The 16060-nt window shown below is 28.6% G+C and overlaps 1 protein-coding gene across 4 annotated transcripts in view; it reads left to right on the forward strand.

Annotated features, from left to right (window-relative positions):
- Positions 1-16060, forward strand: part of LOC145254802 (BBSome complex member BBS7-like) — an 86491-nt gene that overhangs the window by 49282 nt on the left and 21149 nt on the right. For 2 of the 4 annotated variants that reach the window (XM_080113604.1, XM_080113622.1), the window contains exon 11: positions 12352-12451. In XM_080113604.1, coding sequence (XP_079969730.1) covers positions 12352-12451 — 100 coding nt within the window. Of the gene's footprint in view, positions 1-4275; positions 4376-12351; positions 12452-16060 lie in introns of all 4 variants that reach the window. The other 2 variants (XM_080113594.1, XM_080113614.1) reach the window with 1 other exon arrangement.

Consider the following 16060-nt stretch of genomic DNA (forward strand, 5'->3'; position numbering starts at 1 on the left):
GGAGGTGCACTATTTCTTGTACAAACCAGTGTGGGGCAGCCATACTCAGGGGATCCTATTTTGGCTTTGAATACTATGCTATTTTTAATATTTGGTCAAGGTTTATTTCTAGAGGAAGGTATTCATATGCTAGATTGTCTTGACAAATCTCTATACAGAGAGACCTTAGATACTCAAAGACAATATCTAGTAGGCATTTTAATTCAACCAGTAAGTATATAAAAACACATTGTGAATTGCATTTTAATTGGATTAAGTACTTTCAATTTTGATGTTACTTACCATATGTAAGAAAATAGGCAAGATTTTAACCATTATAATAGAATTTTATTGTTAGTGGTAAAAAAATTATAATATAAACATAATCTTTAGAAAAAGATATACAATTAAATAAAGTAACTTACTATATCTTTTTCTAAAGATTATGTTTCTTGTCTGTAATATTGAAAATATTCCATTAACTGCCGACTGTCAATATGACAGTTGTAGGTTCGATCCACAACTAGGGAAAGGTGTATGTCTAGTTGCACTGATGACTTGTGATACAACGAAACAGTACTGTGTATATATATATATATATATATATATATATGCAACTATATATATATATATATATATGCAACTATATATATATATATATATATATATATATATGAAGTTGGACTTCACCGTGGTCTGCTTGATCTATGTTAGTTAATAGACTTTCTTGTGTGTAGTTCATTTGCTCAAGTGGCAAGGTGCTTGCCTTACATGCAAGAAATTCAGCTTTCAATTCCAGAATTCGGATGTGTTCAGCTGATGAGCCCAAATGAGGGCGAAATTCGACTCTTGGAATTCTAGTTTGTTGGTTGTCATGGTTCTTGTGGGTTGCAATGTTTTTTGACTGTGTAAGTAATTATATTATCTCTCACATTCTGAAAATTTTATTAATATTTGCTTGCTAGGTAGCATGTTGGATGGCATCGTCCTATCCAGTGTAAAATTCCTACTTGTGAGACATCGACTTGAGTTTTCGTTGGTTGGATTGCCATACTCCTTGATCGAGATGAAGTAGGTTCGTTCCATAGTTGGATTTTTCCCTGATCTGTGTTAGTTAATAGAGTTTCTTGTGTGTAATGCGGTTGCTCAAGTGGAAGAGTACTCGAATTGAATGCAAGAGACTCAGGTTTCAAATTCCGAGAGTGGATGTGTTCAACTGATGAGCCCAAATGAGGGCGAAACTCAAGTCTTGGATTTCTGGTTTGTTGGCTATTATGGCTTTTGTGAGCTGCAACATTATTTGACTGTGGAAATAATTATATCATCTCTCACATTCTGAAAATTCTAATATATATCAGGGCTCTACATTGTGAGTAAAACAGTTGCATTTGTGAGTGATTTTTCCACTTGGCAACTAAAAATAATGAAACACTTATCTTTTCTTTCACTGACAATCTTCCAAAGCTCACTACTGATTGAAAAATATCTTTTCAACTTTTCTTAATAAAACGAACAAAGTTAAATTATTTAAATAATAAAAGTTTAATAGAACAATATACTCTCTTTTTTTTAACGAAGGCTGTTTAAAAAATCATCTGAAGAAATTAGAATGTTTATATTTTCAAGTATTAACATAAAATTTGTTGCATATTTAGAATCACACTTATTAAAAAAACATAGAAAAATCTTTATGATGTACATACTCGTCACAGAATGAAGATGTCATATTCTAAAAATCATGTGGGTTTGACTAGTAGCTTTTCTATTTGGCTAATAAATGAAAATATTTAGTTGTCAAATGTCAACTAAAAATAAATGTGTCCATAGAATTTTGTGAACATAGAGGACAACAGGCTACATTTCTGGATTTAGATATAAAAATTGAGGATGGAATTTTTCTTTATAAAATATTTGATAAAAGAAACGCTTTCCCCTTTAAAATAGTACGTATGCCCCATAAGGATAGCACCTGCCCCGTTTTTGTGTTTTATGGAACCATTATGTCAGAGTTTTTGAGAATAGCTCGCGTTACTCTAAAATTAACAGATTTTATACCACCAGTTTCTAGCTTAGTAATAAGGATGATAAAACAAGGTGGAGATAAAAATAAAATATTTAAACAGTTAAATAAAGCATTTGTTCGTTATCCTGATGCTTTTGAATCGTTTAAGATAAACCAGATTATATTGATAAAGGAAATCCAAAACTATATTAGCAATGTATAAATGTATTTATAATTACATATAATAAATTTATATAGTTAAAAAAAAAAAAAAAAAAAAAAATGTATATATGTAAAAATAAAATATTTTTAACCTTTATATATCTAATTTTAAATAAATAAGAATGTAAATATACAAACTACTAACTATAGTGGGGGTGATAAGTAGTTAAATGGATTAATCCAAATCTTATAAATACAAGACTGATAAATTAAAAAATTAAAAAATGTATCCATTTTAAATGTGGAAATTGATGAATTGCACAGGTAAGAAATTCATTTTTATACTATGAAAAGGTTAGTAATTACAGTTAAGAATAGGAAATTGGAAAAAAAAAAAAAATTTTTTTGTAACTTGTCTTCTTCCTAAGATTAAGGGTGGTGGTGTTTGATCAACACTGCTGGGGAGCCATGATGTAATACACTGTTTTGTTTTTAAATCCCCGAAACAGTGTTTCATGGTAAACAACTGATGATCCCTTAAAAAATATAAAAATTGGTATTATAGTAAATTTGAGAGTTGATGCAGTGATTGCAGGTGATTAAATGACTTACTGACTAGATGTTTTTTTTAATGAATGATAAAAAATAATTTTTTGTGTGGTTTCAAATGTTAAAAACTTCAAAGACTATATATATATATATATATATATATATATATACTTGTTTATTGTTATATAAACATGGTCACATCCCGCTGCTACAAATATCCACTTGTTTCAATCAAACAACAGATATCATCAGGCAGCGACTTGACTATTCAAAAGTTCAATGAATAATATTTATTAATAATATTTATAATATTATTATTATTATAATATTTATTTATTTATTCATTTATTTATTTATTCATTGAACTTTTGAATAGTCAAGTCGCTGCCTGATGATATCTGTTGTTTGATTGAAACAAGTGGCTATTTGTAGCAGCAGGATTTGACCATGTTTATACAACAATAAACAAGTATTATCAGCTCTTTTTATTGAGCACTATCTAACAACCTTGTTGAATTCATTAGTTCATTACTTTTGAATAAAAAAACCCGAATATATATATATATATATATATATATATATATATATATATATATATATATATATCTATAATTATAAAACTCAAATGACCTTGTAACGAGTGTTGTAACCCAATATCCGGTTTACGACTTCCGGTTGCGCATGCGTACATAAACATAAACCTATAACAGCGTAAACAAATAAACACAAATTGCTACTTTTGCAAAATTTGACCTGCGCACTGAAATATTAACGCTATTATTTAGAAATTATTATTTAATATGGAAAGGGTGAGGATGTTTTGCAACTATTCTGTATTACAACTATACTGTCGCAATTTTCTTACAAATAAAACTTTGACTCATTGACAACGTATTGTTTTACTGTGTACGTTTTCAGCGTCCCAATTGTTTTTTGTTTTTTTTCACGTTTAAATTATTTAAATAATTGTTAATACTTTCTGCATTTTTTTGCATCGTTCATTTCCGTATTACGTTTAAGTTATTTTAACGCAATTTTCTTACAAATAAATCTACTTTAACCTTTGACAACCAAAAGAGCATTTTACAACGTATTGTTTTACTGTGTACGTTTTCAGCATCCCAATTGTTTTTTTTTCGCGTTTAAATTAAACGATATATCAAAATTTGAATAGTGCAGATTTACCTATAAGTATGGCAAACCACTTATAATTCAATGGTTGTAAGTTATTTTTTTCCAAAATAAACAATTATGAACAGAACGACTCATAGAAATGTATCTATATTCTTTTTTTCATTTTTAATATACTTTCATAGAAATGTTTCTGTTATGTCACAAAAACTATTTTCTTTACATCACAAGTGTCATGCTCATACATTAATTCCATAGCTAATATAGCATACTGACTCAACGGGTCATGTGTAGTCTAGTACATATATATATATATATATATATATATATATATATATATAATTTTAGAAAAATATTATGATGCGTATTATATTATTAACATGTGTCTGTTGTCTATACAGTAAAAGTAGTTCTTTATTCTAAAGAAATATTGACCAATGTCTTTTTTCTAGGAATTGTATCAGGTTTGACTACAAAGAGGCGGAAAAAGCATAAAGGTTCAGATGGTCTGGAATTGACCAATCAAGGACGAGCGCAACTCAGTGCGCTGAGGTAATTTCTGTCATCAAGTGTATGGCAAATGTTGGCATTCTAGCAACAAATACTAATTCATAACTGCCTCTTCCGCACTTGAACTCATCTAGAAATGCAGTTTAACATGTCTTCAAAATTTAACAACAAAATTAACTTTTGCAGAAATAAATAATTATTTTTTTCTAGATGCAACTTTTGCATTTGTACGAGAGGACATATTTTTTGTTGATTGCTTGGTTTGTCGCATTTAAGTCTTTTTCAATTAATTGTAATATATTAAAATTACACCTTTAAGCTTTATGAAAATCGGTGCATCGATTGTGACAATCTATCTGAATTTGTGACTAAAACCTGAGTTGCATTGACCTAGCAATCGTAATATTATTTTAAAAATGTGATTTTCATGGATGTGTGTCAGTTTTTTTTTTTTTAGATAATTATTGATAATTTTGGTTATTTGGACTACTATTCTCATTTTGGTTAATATTTTCACAACCTTTTAGTAATGCTGTATAATGAAACAAATGTTGATAAAAAACAATCTTTTATAGTTAATAACAAAGCATCCCCTGCTATACTAAACAATTTCTGAACTGATTGCCACTAACTTATAACTAACTCTCAAACCAGAATATGGCTTGGATATACATCTTTTTAGCAGGCATGTGTCACATGATCACAAAATATATTTTCATTTTTGGCAATGAATTGTCTAGTTTTGCGTGTTCATGAAAGCTTTCATCATCATCAGCGGCCCTGCCATTTAACAGCATTGGCGACCATGGCTCTCCAATGCAGTTAGCTATCCATTGCCTAGCTCAACTTTTGACAATCTCGTCCAATCGATCAAGTTGTCCATCAAAGTGCATCTTAGGTCGACCTTGCTTTTTCAATCCTGGCATTTTATTAGTCAATATTAGATGTTCTATGCCTCTTTGACGTTAAATTTGTCCTAAGAACATTATGTATTTTTCATGAGAGTTTCCATCAGCGTTCCTTTAGTGCATCCAGATCTAGTCTATATTTCCTCGTTAGAAATGTGATCTTTCCAAACGACCCCTAACATTTGTCTCACAAACCAAGTTTCGGCGCTGTTAATGTGTTTCTGCATTTTGGGGCAGATAGTCCAGCTTTCACAGGCATATAACAAGACAGACCAAACATACACCTTAAGAATGCATTGTCTAGTTTTGAGTGTGATTGTATTGGATCATAATACTCAAGTTTGATAAATGCTTATTTACCCTGAGCTATACGTGATCTTATATCACACCACGATCGTCCTATAGATGTGATCCATAATCCAAGGTAACGGAATTTATCCACCTGAGTAACTGACGTGGGTAAAGCTTTAGTCATCAATTATTTTCCTTTTCTTCATGAATACCGTTGATATCAGCAGATCTGATATCCATTTAGATTAATGATATTTGCCTAAAATCGCCTAAGTTGTGTCAATTATGACAATAGCCATAAATGTGTGCCTAATCTGGGGTTAGATTGACTGAAAAGTTATTTTTTAAAAGTGCAATGTTTACATTGGCATTTTCATCACACTGGTCATCAAAATCATCATCAAATGAAGTATTTTTTAATTCCAGAGAACATTATGTTTTATGTTTCTATTTTTTTTAGATGAGGATTGATTATTCATATTATCTGAACTACTGTTCTCATCTTGAATGTTATTTGCACAACATTTTGGTCAATTTAATCATCGACCTTCTTAAGGTGTATCTTGTCAAACTTAAGAATCTTTCTGTTGAACTCGTGAATCTTCAGAGAATTTTGAATGAAACCCTTTATTTAATACATAGAGGTAGCATACTCTCATTCCATCAGCTAATTACAAATTACTTAGGACTTCCACCTGGGAAGTTCTAAGTAATTTGCAATTGTATTTTGAGTGTTGCCGACACTGAGGATTGAATCTTCAACCTCCAGAAGAGAGAAATTTGCAACTGAATTTTACCAAGTACTTTATCCATTACACCATGGGGCATTGTGAACCTTATGGCTACACTCTTTCTTCTGAAGGGTGAAGGTTTAATCCATATTGTGGGTAGCACTCAACATACAATTGCAAATTACTTAAGACTTCTACCTAATGGCTGATAGAACAATAGCATGCTATCAATGTGGATTAAATAAAATTGAAATTCTGTGCAGATTCCTGAGTTTGACAAAAATATTCTCAAGTTTAACAGAAAGATTCCTAAGTTTAACAAGAGCAGGGTCAGAGGTTACAACTCGAACATGAAAATGATACTAAAGATGAGAACAGCAGTTTGAAGAATTCAAATAATACGAAAACTATGTTTCCGTTAAAAGTTTTTATTTTAGAGTTATCATCATATCAGGTTTAATATTTGCTTTACATGCTGTTATGCGTTTGACAGTTTTTAAAAATTAACTTCCAAACCAACCTATCTTTAACTAGGTCTTTATTTATTGCTCTTTCCCTCAAATTCATGTTTATGACTTTCCCCCATGTTCTCCTTGACCTTCCCTGCGAACTGACCCTACTACCTACACTGTCCTACATCTATTAACCCAAGAACTTTCATCCATTCTTTCAATGTGACCAAACCAACAAAGTCTCCTGTTTTGCACACACCTCACTATACTGTCTATATATGATTTTCCTCTGAGGTCATCAGATTTAAGCCTGTCTATAAGACTAATATTACACGTCCACCATATCATTCTCTTATTATTTCTCTCCATGCAACGCATAGCCTCAACCCTCACTGGCCAGGTTTCACTTCCATACATCATTACACTGCATATACATGCCTGATAAACTCATCATGACAGTGATAACGCTCTGCTGGTTAGTAATAGCAGAGGTTCCCTAAACTTATATTATCCAATCCTAACTCTTGCAATCACACTAGCATCAGTTCCTCCCTGTGCTCCAATGGTATCACCAAGGTAACAAAAATTTTGAACAACCTCAATATCTTATCTCTGAAGCAATTTGATTTTTATTGAAATGAGAAAAGCTTTAAAGATCTTTAGCATCTAGAAGCTATTAGGTGAGTAAATATTGATAAAAAAAAGGTTCCCTTGTTGGTAAGTTGTAATTTTTGAAAATGTCCAATAAAATAAAATAATTATTTTCATGATTCTGACTGTTATCCTCATCATTACATTATATAAATAATTAGTTGTGTCGGATGATGCTCAGTAGTGTACTTATTTGCGATTTGTTTTGCTTTTCTTAATTTCTTTTGAAAAATACTTTGTCCACCCCAGAATTATTTTCAAATGCTTGCGATCATGGAAAAACAAATGTTATTATTGCCTCCAAATATTTTTTTCCTTGTTTCAATCAAAAGTAAGCAACTCTGTATAGATGAATACAGAGTTACATTCCTCTCTTTTTTAAGAAAACAGCAATTTGAAAATAATTTTAACTCAGACAAACGATTTTTGGAGAAAGAAGTAAAATAGACTTATATTTTACCAGCAGGGAAACCTGACGTTGCCCGGGATTGAATGATGATCAACAAATATTTCACACTCCTATATTTTTATTGTCATTGAAATCCGTGAAATCACCCATGAGGAAGCTTCACATGCCTCCATGCAATAACTTAGTCCAGAATATGTTATTCTACATTGCACTCTAGAGAACCTACTGTTTCTTTTATAAAATTATTTTATATAAATTTTTTTCCAGTTAACAAAAAAAAAAACATTAAGAAATTTATGTGCAGGTTTGAACCTACAGCCCACGTCATGCAAAAAAAAAAAAACATAGAAAAAAAAAACATGTAAATTTTTGAGTCTTATAAAATTCTTTCCAGTTAATGAAAAAAAAAAAAGAAATTTAAATGCAGAGTTTGAACCTACAGACCATGTCGTGCAAAAATAACAAAAAAAAGCACGCTATCAATTTACCTACAGTAGAATTTTTTTGTTGTTCTATCATTGTTGTTAAGTGATGACATGGAAAAAAATGGCTTTACCGATGATAGATAAATTAAAATAATGGTTTCGATTATCTGTAATTATCGGGGGTATTCTGAGGCAAGACTTAACTAAGATCACTCCCAGACTTATACACTAAAGTTCTGTAAATTTTAAAGAAAATTTGTTCAGCTTTTTTGGAGTCTATAAGGAAGAACTCTCTCTCTCTCTCTCTCTCTCTCTCTCTCTCTCTCTCTCTCACACACACACACACACACACACACACACACACACAAAGTTGCATTTATATAATTGTAGAGATTCTTCTGAACAACATCCACAAGAAAAACTGATGAATCAGAATCAAATTGTGTTTTGTAGAAAGAAAGCTATTAATGATAAAAAAAAGATATATAGACCGACTTTACTTTCTATATTAGATGCTTTGGCTGTTGCATTCTTTCGGTTTCTTCAGGTTGAGGATAACAGTTGGACCCATGTCAATAATGTAAATAATAACATCTCATCTCAGAAATAATGTCTAAAGAGAAAAAAGTATTTTATTATTGCAAACTAATTTATCCTGAAGAAATTCTTTTTATTTTAAATAACAGGATCAAGTGTATATTCAGCACTGACAGATGAAAGGAATGGGTTTAACATAACACTGTATCTAACATGTTTTAAAAACAAATATAAACAAAACAGATTTTCAGATCGATTTCATCTCAGAATAAATTTTTCTATTAAAAACTTCAAACAAATTTATATTTACTTAAAGAAAATGTATATTTATTTTTTGTAAGATATAAATATATCTTTTTTTAATTTAATAAGAAATGCAAATATTTTACACAACATTATTAAAAAAAGAAAAATGCAGAGAAATGTCTCAAAATAAAATTAGTAATCTTTTTCGGCTTTCAAAGATAATTAAATAAAAAAAAAATGAATACAGATGCATCACCAATTTTCTGGCAACTGATTTTCTGTCATCTTTTTTAATCCAGACAAAATCATGAAAGGAAACTTGATAATCCTGCTGCCATCAGACTAGTTAAAAGGTGGCCAACATATGGCTTTATGTGTAGTGTGTCATCAATTTGCTTGTTTACAATTCACCTGCTGGTGGTAGTCTGCCTTATTTTAAGATTATATTTTAGTTTGCAATAATTAGAATTTGACATATACAGTCAATATCAACTTCAGTACTGCCACCTCTCTGAAGCTGGGTTGAGGATGATAGTCCAAATAATCAAAATAATACAAATTATCAATACTCATCTAAAAAATTCCAAAACATATATTTTTTTTTAATAAAAAGTAATTATAAATTGTTTTTGATTTTATGATGAAAACAATTTTATTCTATGATGAAGTCAGTTTGAAAATATATATTTTGTACCCATTTTGGAAGGATTAGCGTTTGGGCGGTGTTGGATATGATATCCTGTTAAAATATTCCTTTCAGTTGCAAGTATAAGCATGTGTTGGAGAGTGAATTGGAGCTTGATCTAAATAATAATATTTTCTTTATCTAATAATTTTGTTGCCCTTTTACTCATTCCTTGTTTCTTTTTAGTAACAGCTTTTTCCTTATTTGCATTCTTTTTCTTCAAACTATTGTCTTCACCATTGCTATTTAGTTTATAAGTACATCATTTTGATTGATGTGTCTTCTGGCATTCTTCAGCCATATTGTTAATCTATATCCATTCATGGACTGACAGCAAATCAGAACTCAAAGAATGAACTTGGACATCTAAAGAAATTATTACATCCCAGACTGCTTATATACTGGATCTCTGGTCTCTAATCCCTATCTATTCAGTTCCAGCTCAATTTCCCAGACAGCTGGGTACTGACTACTGAATTTAATTTTTCACTGATTATTCATTTTACTGATTATTTGTCTCTTGTCTAGACTATTGATGGGACAATTCCAATATTTTTCCTGATTCCAATACAATTACTGATTCTGTTCTATCATACATTTCCAATTCCGATTCTTTTAAATTTCTAAATATAGAGTTGCTTTTTATTTGATTACCATAAAACCCATGTAATATGCGCATATATTTTTGCAAACGTAAATGTACACATAGAATTTAGTTTTACTCGTAGTATAAAATCAATAAATAATTTCATCATTAATACTAGCCGTAGAACACAAAGTTTTAAACAAAAACAATAAAAAGAATTGTTCTTGGCATTGAAAAATAGGCACACATTTTTTCCAATTCCGATACTAATTCCAATACCCTCAAAAGTTCTAATTTTTTCAATTCCTGATTCTGATTAATTGCCCCAACATTAGTCTAGACTTATGTTTCTTATTTAAATCCAATGAACCAATTTTTTTGACATTCAGCTTAAAATTCATGAACCATCATTTATAATGTGATGTAAGCAATTAGGTGGAGAGTACCATGAACATTCTTATAAATCAATAGCTGTCCCTATGTGATGTTAAACTGGAGTAAAGCTAATGTTGTTTTGATGTCAATTTATAAAATTATTGAGTGCTAGTAGTTTCCAAAACTTACATGAGAAATAACAAAGAATGTAAAAATATTAAACCAATAAAAAATGACTTACATAAAATAATTAATAAAACTAAATGGATTATGGTGTAATTAATTCTGTAATTACCTTTTTTTTTGTTATAAAAGTAATTTGTCTAAATCTGATATTTAAAAAGTAGGCTAATTTCATTGAATAATCATATTTATCGATTATCCAATTAAAAACTAATGGTGAATCTTTGGAAGTGTTTGTTACTGAAAGAATTATCGGGCTGGATAGAATATGTAATTGATGAAATTGATTGAGATTTCATTTTTCTTTTGTAAATAATATAGACTGATAATTTTAGTAAGTAAATGGATATTCGAAATGAAATATTGATTTTGTAAGAAAGCAGGTATCAGTGAAGAATCAGAAGAAAAGTCAGACTAATTTTACTTTATATATTACATTTAGATTTTTTCATTAAAATTTTTCTTTTTATTATTTGGTGTTATTTTGTAATGAATGATTTTCATATTGAGTTAATATATTGATACTATGTTTTCTAATAATGTTTGAATAACCTCGCATATGGATGGACTCTTTCAAATGTCTTATGTTCCAATATAGATCTCTATTTGTTATTAATATTTTACTCCATCTGGACAGATGAGCAACTCCTCTTTCCACTTGTAATAAGTAAGACCCGAATGCTTTATATAACTCCACATTACAGCTTTTTATGTTTTTCATATTCACTATGGATGGACAGTTTGTCTGATGACTTCTTCGGTCATCACCTTATTGCCTGCAATTTTTTTATTGTCAAGAAATAACTGAGTCTCTCCAATTGATATGTATTCAGTTGGCTCATCAGATAGGGACATCTCTCAGCAATGAGGAAGTAGCAGTTGTAGAGATGTTATTTTCTTCTTTCTCTTTGTGACTGTAATAATAGAAGCAATGAAAAACAAAACAACAAATAATTCCACTATTTGCTCTGGGATTCGATTCATGTTTTACAGCTATTTAAAACCAGAACCGCAGATGAATGGCATCCTCCCCTTCCCAATCACCGTGAGAGTGACAGAAGCCCCAAAACAGGTGTCTGCCTCTTTTGACATGGAATACCAAAGAGATAGGCTCTATCTTTTCTTTTACAATACTTGCAAAAATTCTTCACCATTCAGCTGATAATCCATTCATCTCATTAACCCTTATCTTTGAATAGTTTCTAGTCTTGATAAGTGATGATATATTAGTTAAAAAAAAATCCAACTATGAGATGCAATTTCCTGTACATGTTACCTCTAACTTGACCTCAAATGGATAATTCCATTTTCTTAATCCAAACTTGTGTGGAATTGTTTGCTTTTGACCTTATTTTTTATACACCCAAAAATATGAATGGTGAGGACAATAATCTGGAGAAAAACAATGCAAATAATTGTAACTCTTCCTCCCCCCGACCCCCCAAAAAATTCCGTACAAAAAAATCTTTATCCTAAATTGCATGAACCTTGTTGACCTTTACCTCTTTGCTTACTCCATTGCATGCTTCTCACCATAAGGCTGGGTGATAGGGCTGACGACAGAACCGATGACCAGACATGGAGGAACGGCTGCAGAAACACTTGACCAAGTTACTAAAACCAAAATGGCTGGCCTCAAGTAGGTTCAAAATCCTACACTGGTATCTTAAAACACATAATCTCTCAACTTCATTTTTGTTAGATCGTTTTAGTTCTATTATGCCAGAGATGATTTTATTTTCAAAAGAAAAAAAAGGTATTTTAAGATTTAATGCAGAATTATTGGATGCAAAATCACTTTTTTGTTTTAATAGTAATGGAGATTTTCAAGATTTTTCTTTTTAATTATTTATTATACTTATCTATATAAATTATTATAGCATTTATTATACTTATCTATATAAATTATTATAGCATTTATTATACTTATCTATATAAATCATTATAGTATTTATTATGCTTATATATATAAATTATTATAGTATTTATTATGCTTATCTATATAAATTATTATAGTATTTATTATGCTTATCTATATAAATTATTATAGTATTTATTATATCTATCTATATAAATTATTATAGTATTTATTATATGTATCTATATAAATTATTATAGTATTTATTATGCTTATCTATATAAATTATTATAGTATTTATTATACTTATCTATATAAATTATTATAGTATTCATTATGCTTATCTATATAAATTATTATAGTATTTATTATGCTTATCTATATAAATTATTATAGTATTTATTATGCTTATCTATATAAATTATTATAGTATTTATTATATCTATCTATATAAATTATTATAGTATTTATTATGCTTATCTATATAAATTATTATAGTATTTATAATGCTTATCTATATAAATTATTATAGTATTTATTATACTTATCTATATAAATTATTATAGTATTTATTATACTTATCTATATAAATTATTATAGTATTTATTATATCTATCTATATGAATTATTATAGTATTTATTATACTTATCTATATAAATTATTATAGTATTTATTATGCTTATCTATATAAATTATTATAGTATTTATTATACTTATCTATATAAATTATTATAGTATTTATTATACTTATCTATATAAATTATTATAGTATTTATTATGCTTATCTATATAAATTATTATAGTATTTATTATACTTATCTATATAAATTATTATAGTATTTATTATGCTTATCTATATAAATTATTATAGTATTTATTATACTTATCTATATAAATTATTATAGTATTTATTATACTTATCTATATAAATTATTATAGTATTTATTATGCTTATCTATATAAATTATTATAGTATTATGCTTATCGATATAAATTATTATAGTATTTATTATATCTATCTACATAAATTATTATAGTATTTATTATACTTATCTATATAAATTATTATAGTATTTATTATATCTATCTATATAAATTATTATAGTATTTATTATACTTATCTATATAAATTATTATAGTATTTATTATACTTATCTATATAAATTATTATAGTATTTATTATGCTTATCTATATAAATTATTATAGTATTTATTATGCTTATCTATATAAATTATTATAGTATTTATTAAGCTTATCTATATAAATTATTATAGTATTTATTATGCTTATCTATATAAATTATTATAGTATTTATTATATCTATCTATATATATTATTATAGTATTAATTATACTTATCTATATAAATTATTATAGTATTTATTATACTTATCTATATAAATTATTATAGCATTTATTATACTTATCTATATAAATTATTATAGTATTTATTATACTTATCTATATAAATTATTATAATATTTATTATGCTTATCTATATAAATTATTATAGTATTTATTATGCTTATCTATATAAATTATTATAGCATTTATTATACTTATCTATATAAATTATTATAGCATTTATTATACTTATCCATATACTATTGACACTATGAATTTAACACTATAACACTATAGATATTGCTTGTTTGTCGGCTTGTCCATGTGCACACTGTATGACACCATAATTTTTTTCTGTGAATCATTAAAAAAGACATGAGGATAATATAATGTTCCTATTTACTTACCTCCCTATAAGGGCAGAGTATGGCACAAGGTCGGTTTTTAATGTGGGAAAAATCCAGCTCCCCAAAAAGGGGCTCTCTGAATAGGAACAAAAATGAAAATTGTCTTAATCATGAAGGATTTCTCCTCTACTGACTGAGGACAGAAAAGGTGAAGTGTAGCATCAGAATAAATACTACACTGTGATCTTGGTTCGAGGGCCAACAAATCAAATAAAAATCCTTAATATATACGTGAGTCTTTTATGGCCGCTCATCATTGTTTTAATTCTTCGTCGCAGTTCATGGATGGCCATCGACCATCTCATCTGTTTAGCTAGACGAATAAAACTTCTTTTCATGCAGAAAAAAATACAGAGACTTTCCTGTGAGTTTCTTAAAGGTTTTAATTTTGGAGAGAACTGACTCACACTGGAGAGAGAGAGACTAGCGTTTTCTTAGCTAGTTAATTATTTTAGCTTATCTTCTTAAATTTTTGATTGATGTACAAACAGATCTTTAAAATAATATTTTGCATTTGGTGAGTATCAAGTTTCCTACAAGATTATCAGTGGCATGTCTCATACCTGCTTCCACAAACAACTGATTTGAAAACCTTTGTTGTTTCTCAGTTTAACAAATGTGACGTCATTTGTCATCTCGATTCATACCTTTATTTTGTGTAACTATGCTGACTTTTCATTTTCTTTTGACCTCACATGCCAGCCATCTTTCATTCAACTCTGGGATTTTATTTTGCAAATTTGGGTTATTATGATGTGAACTCAATGTGACTATGTTAAACTTTATGCTAGCTGACTTAATTGCTATTTACATATGGTCCCTAATATGGAGCAGTAACTATACTTAGTGGATGACGTTACAAAATAATTACATCATTCGTCACACCAGAGAGAGGGAAGAGAAATCTTTTAAGACATCTAGACTAGGATCACAGATGGTCTGTTATACTACTAAAACTCTTTTGATCTTGTTTTTTGGTTTTATCTTGTTGTCACTGTGCACACTAAATGACATCACAAAATAAAAAAATAAAAAAATGAGCAATAATTCCAATGAAAGTTAAATAAATTAAAAAGAAAATTCAAATACAATAATATCTATGCTCAGCAATGCTGAATAAATACCACCAGTAAATACTGAAAGATAAAAACATCACTTCAAACTATTGTGCTTAACTGTCATAATTCAAGAATAGTACCAGAAAAGAAGCTAGTTAGTCCCATAGTAAAATTCAAAATATTTAAAATTTGTTGCAGACTAACTCTGATGCAATAGAAATACTTTTTCTGGCAAAATGAAATTTGGATCAGACTGAATGAATGAAGAAATCAGTAAAATCAACTGGAAATAAAATTTGACAAACTCCAAAAATCCAACAAAATAATTTTATATATTTCAAATCTGACAAGATAATTTTATATATTAGATAATTTAATATACTAGCAGTCCCACCCTGTTTTGCTCAGGCCCTAATTACTGTTCATAACATTATGTGTATATGTATATATTAATAAGTGTGAATATGTACAGTAATGCCTTTCTATATAATAGGTTTCCTTAACTACCATAGAGAAAAGTTGGTAGAGATCGCAGACATCAAATATTTTTTTACTTCAACCCTAATTTTGACCCCTTAAC

The sequence above is a fragment of the Euprymna scolopes genome, chromosome 3 (assembly GCF_053919585.1).
Source record: "Euprymna scolopes isolate OS-2025 chromosome 3, ASM5391958v1, whole genome shotgun sequence".
Taxonomy (NCBI): Eukaryota; Metazoa; Mollusca; class Cephalopoda; order Sepiida; family Sepiolidae; genus Euprymna; species Euprymna scolopes.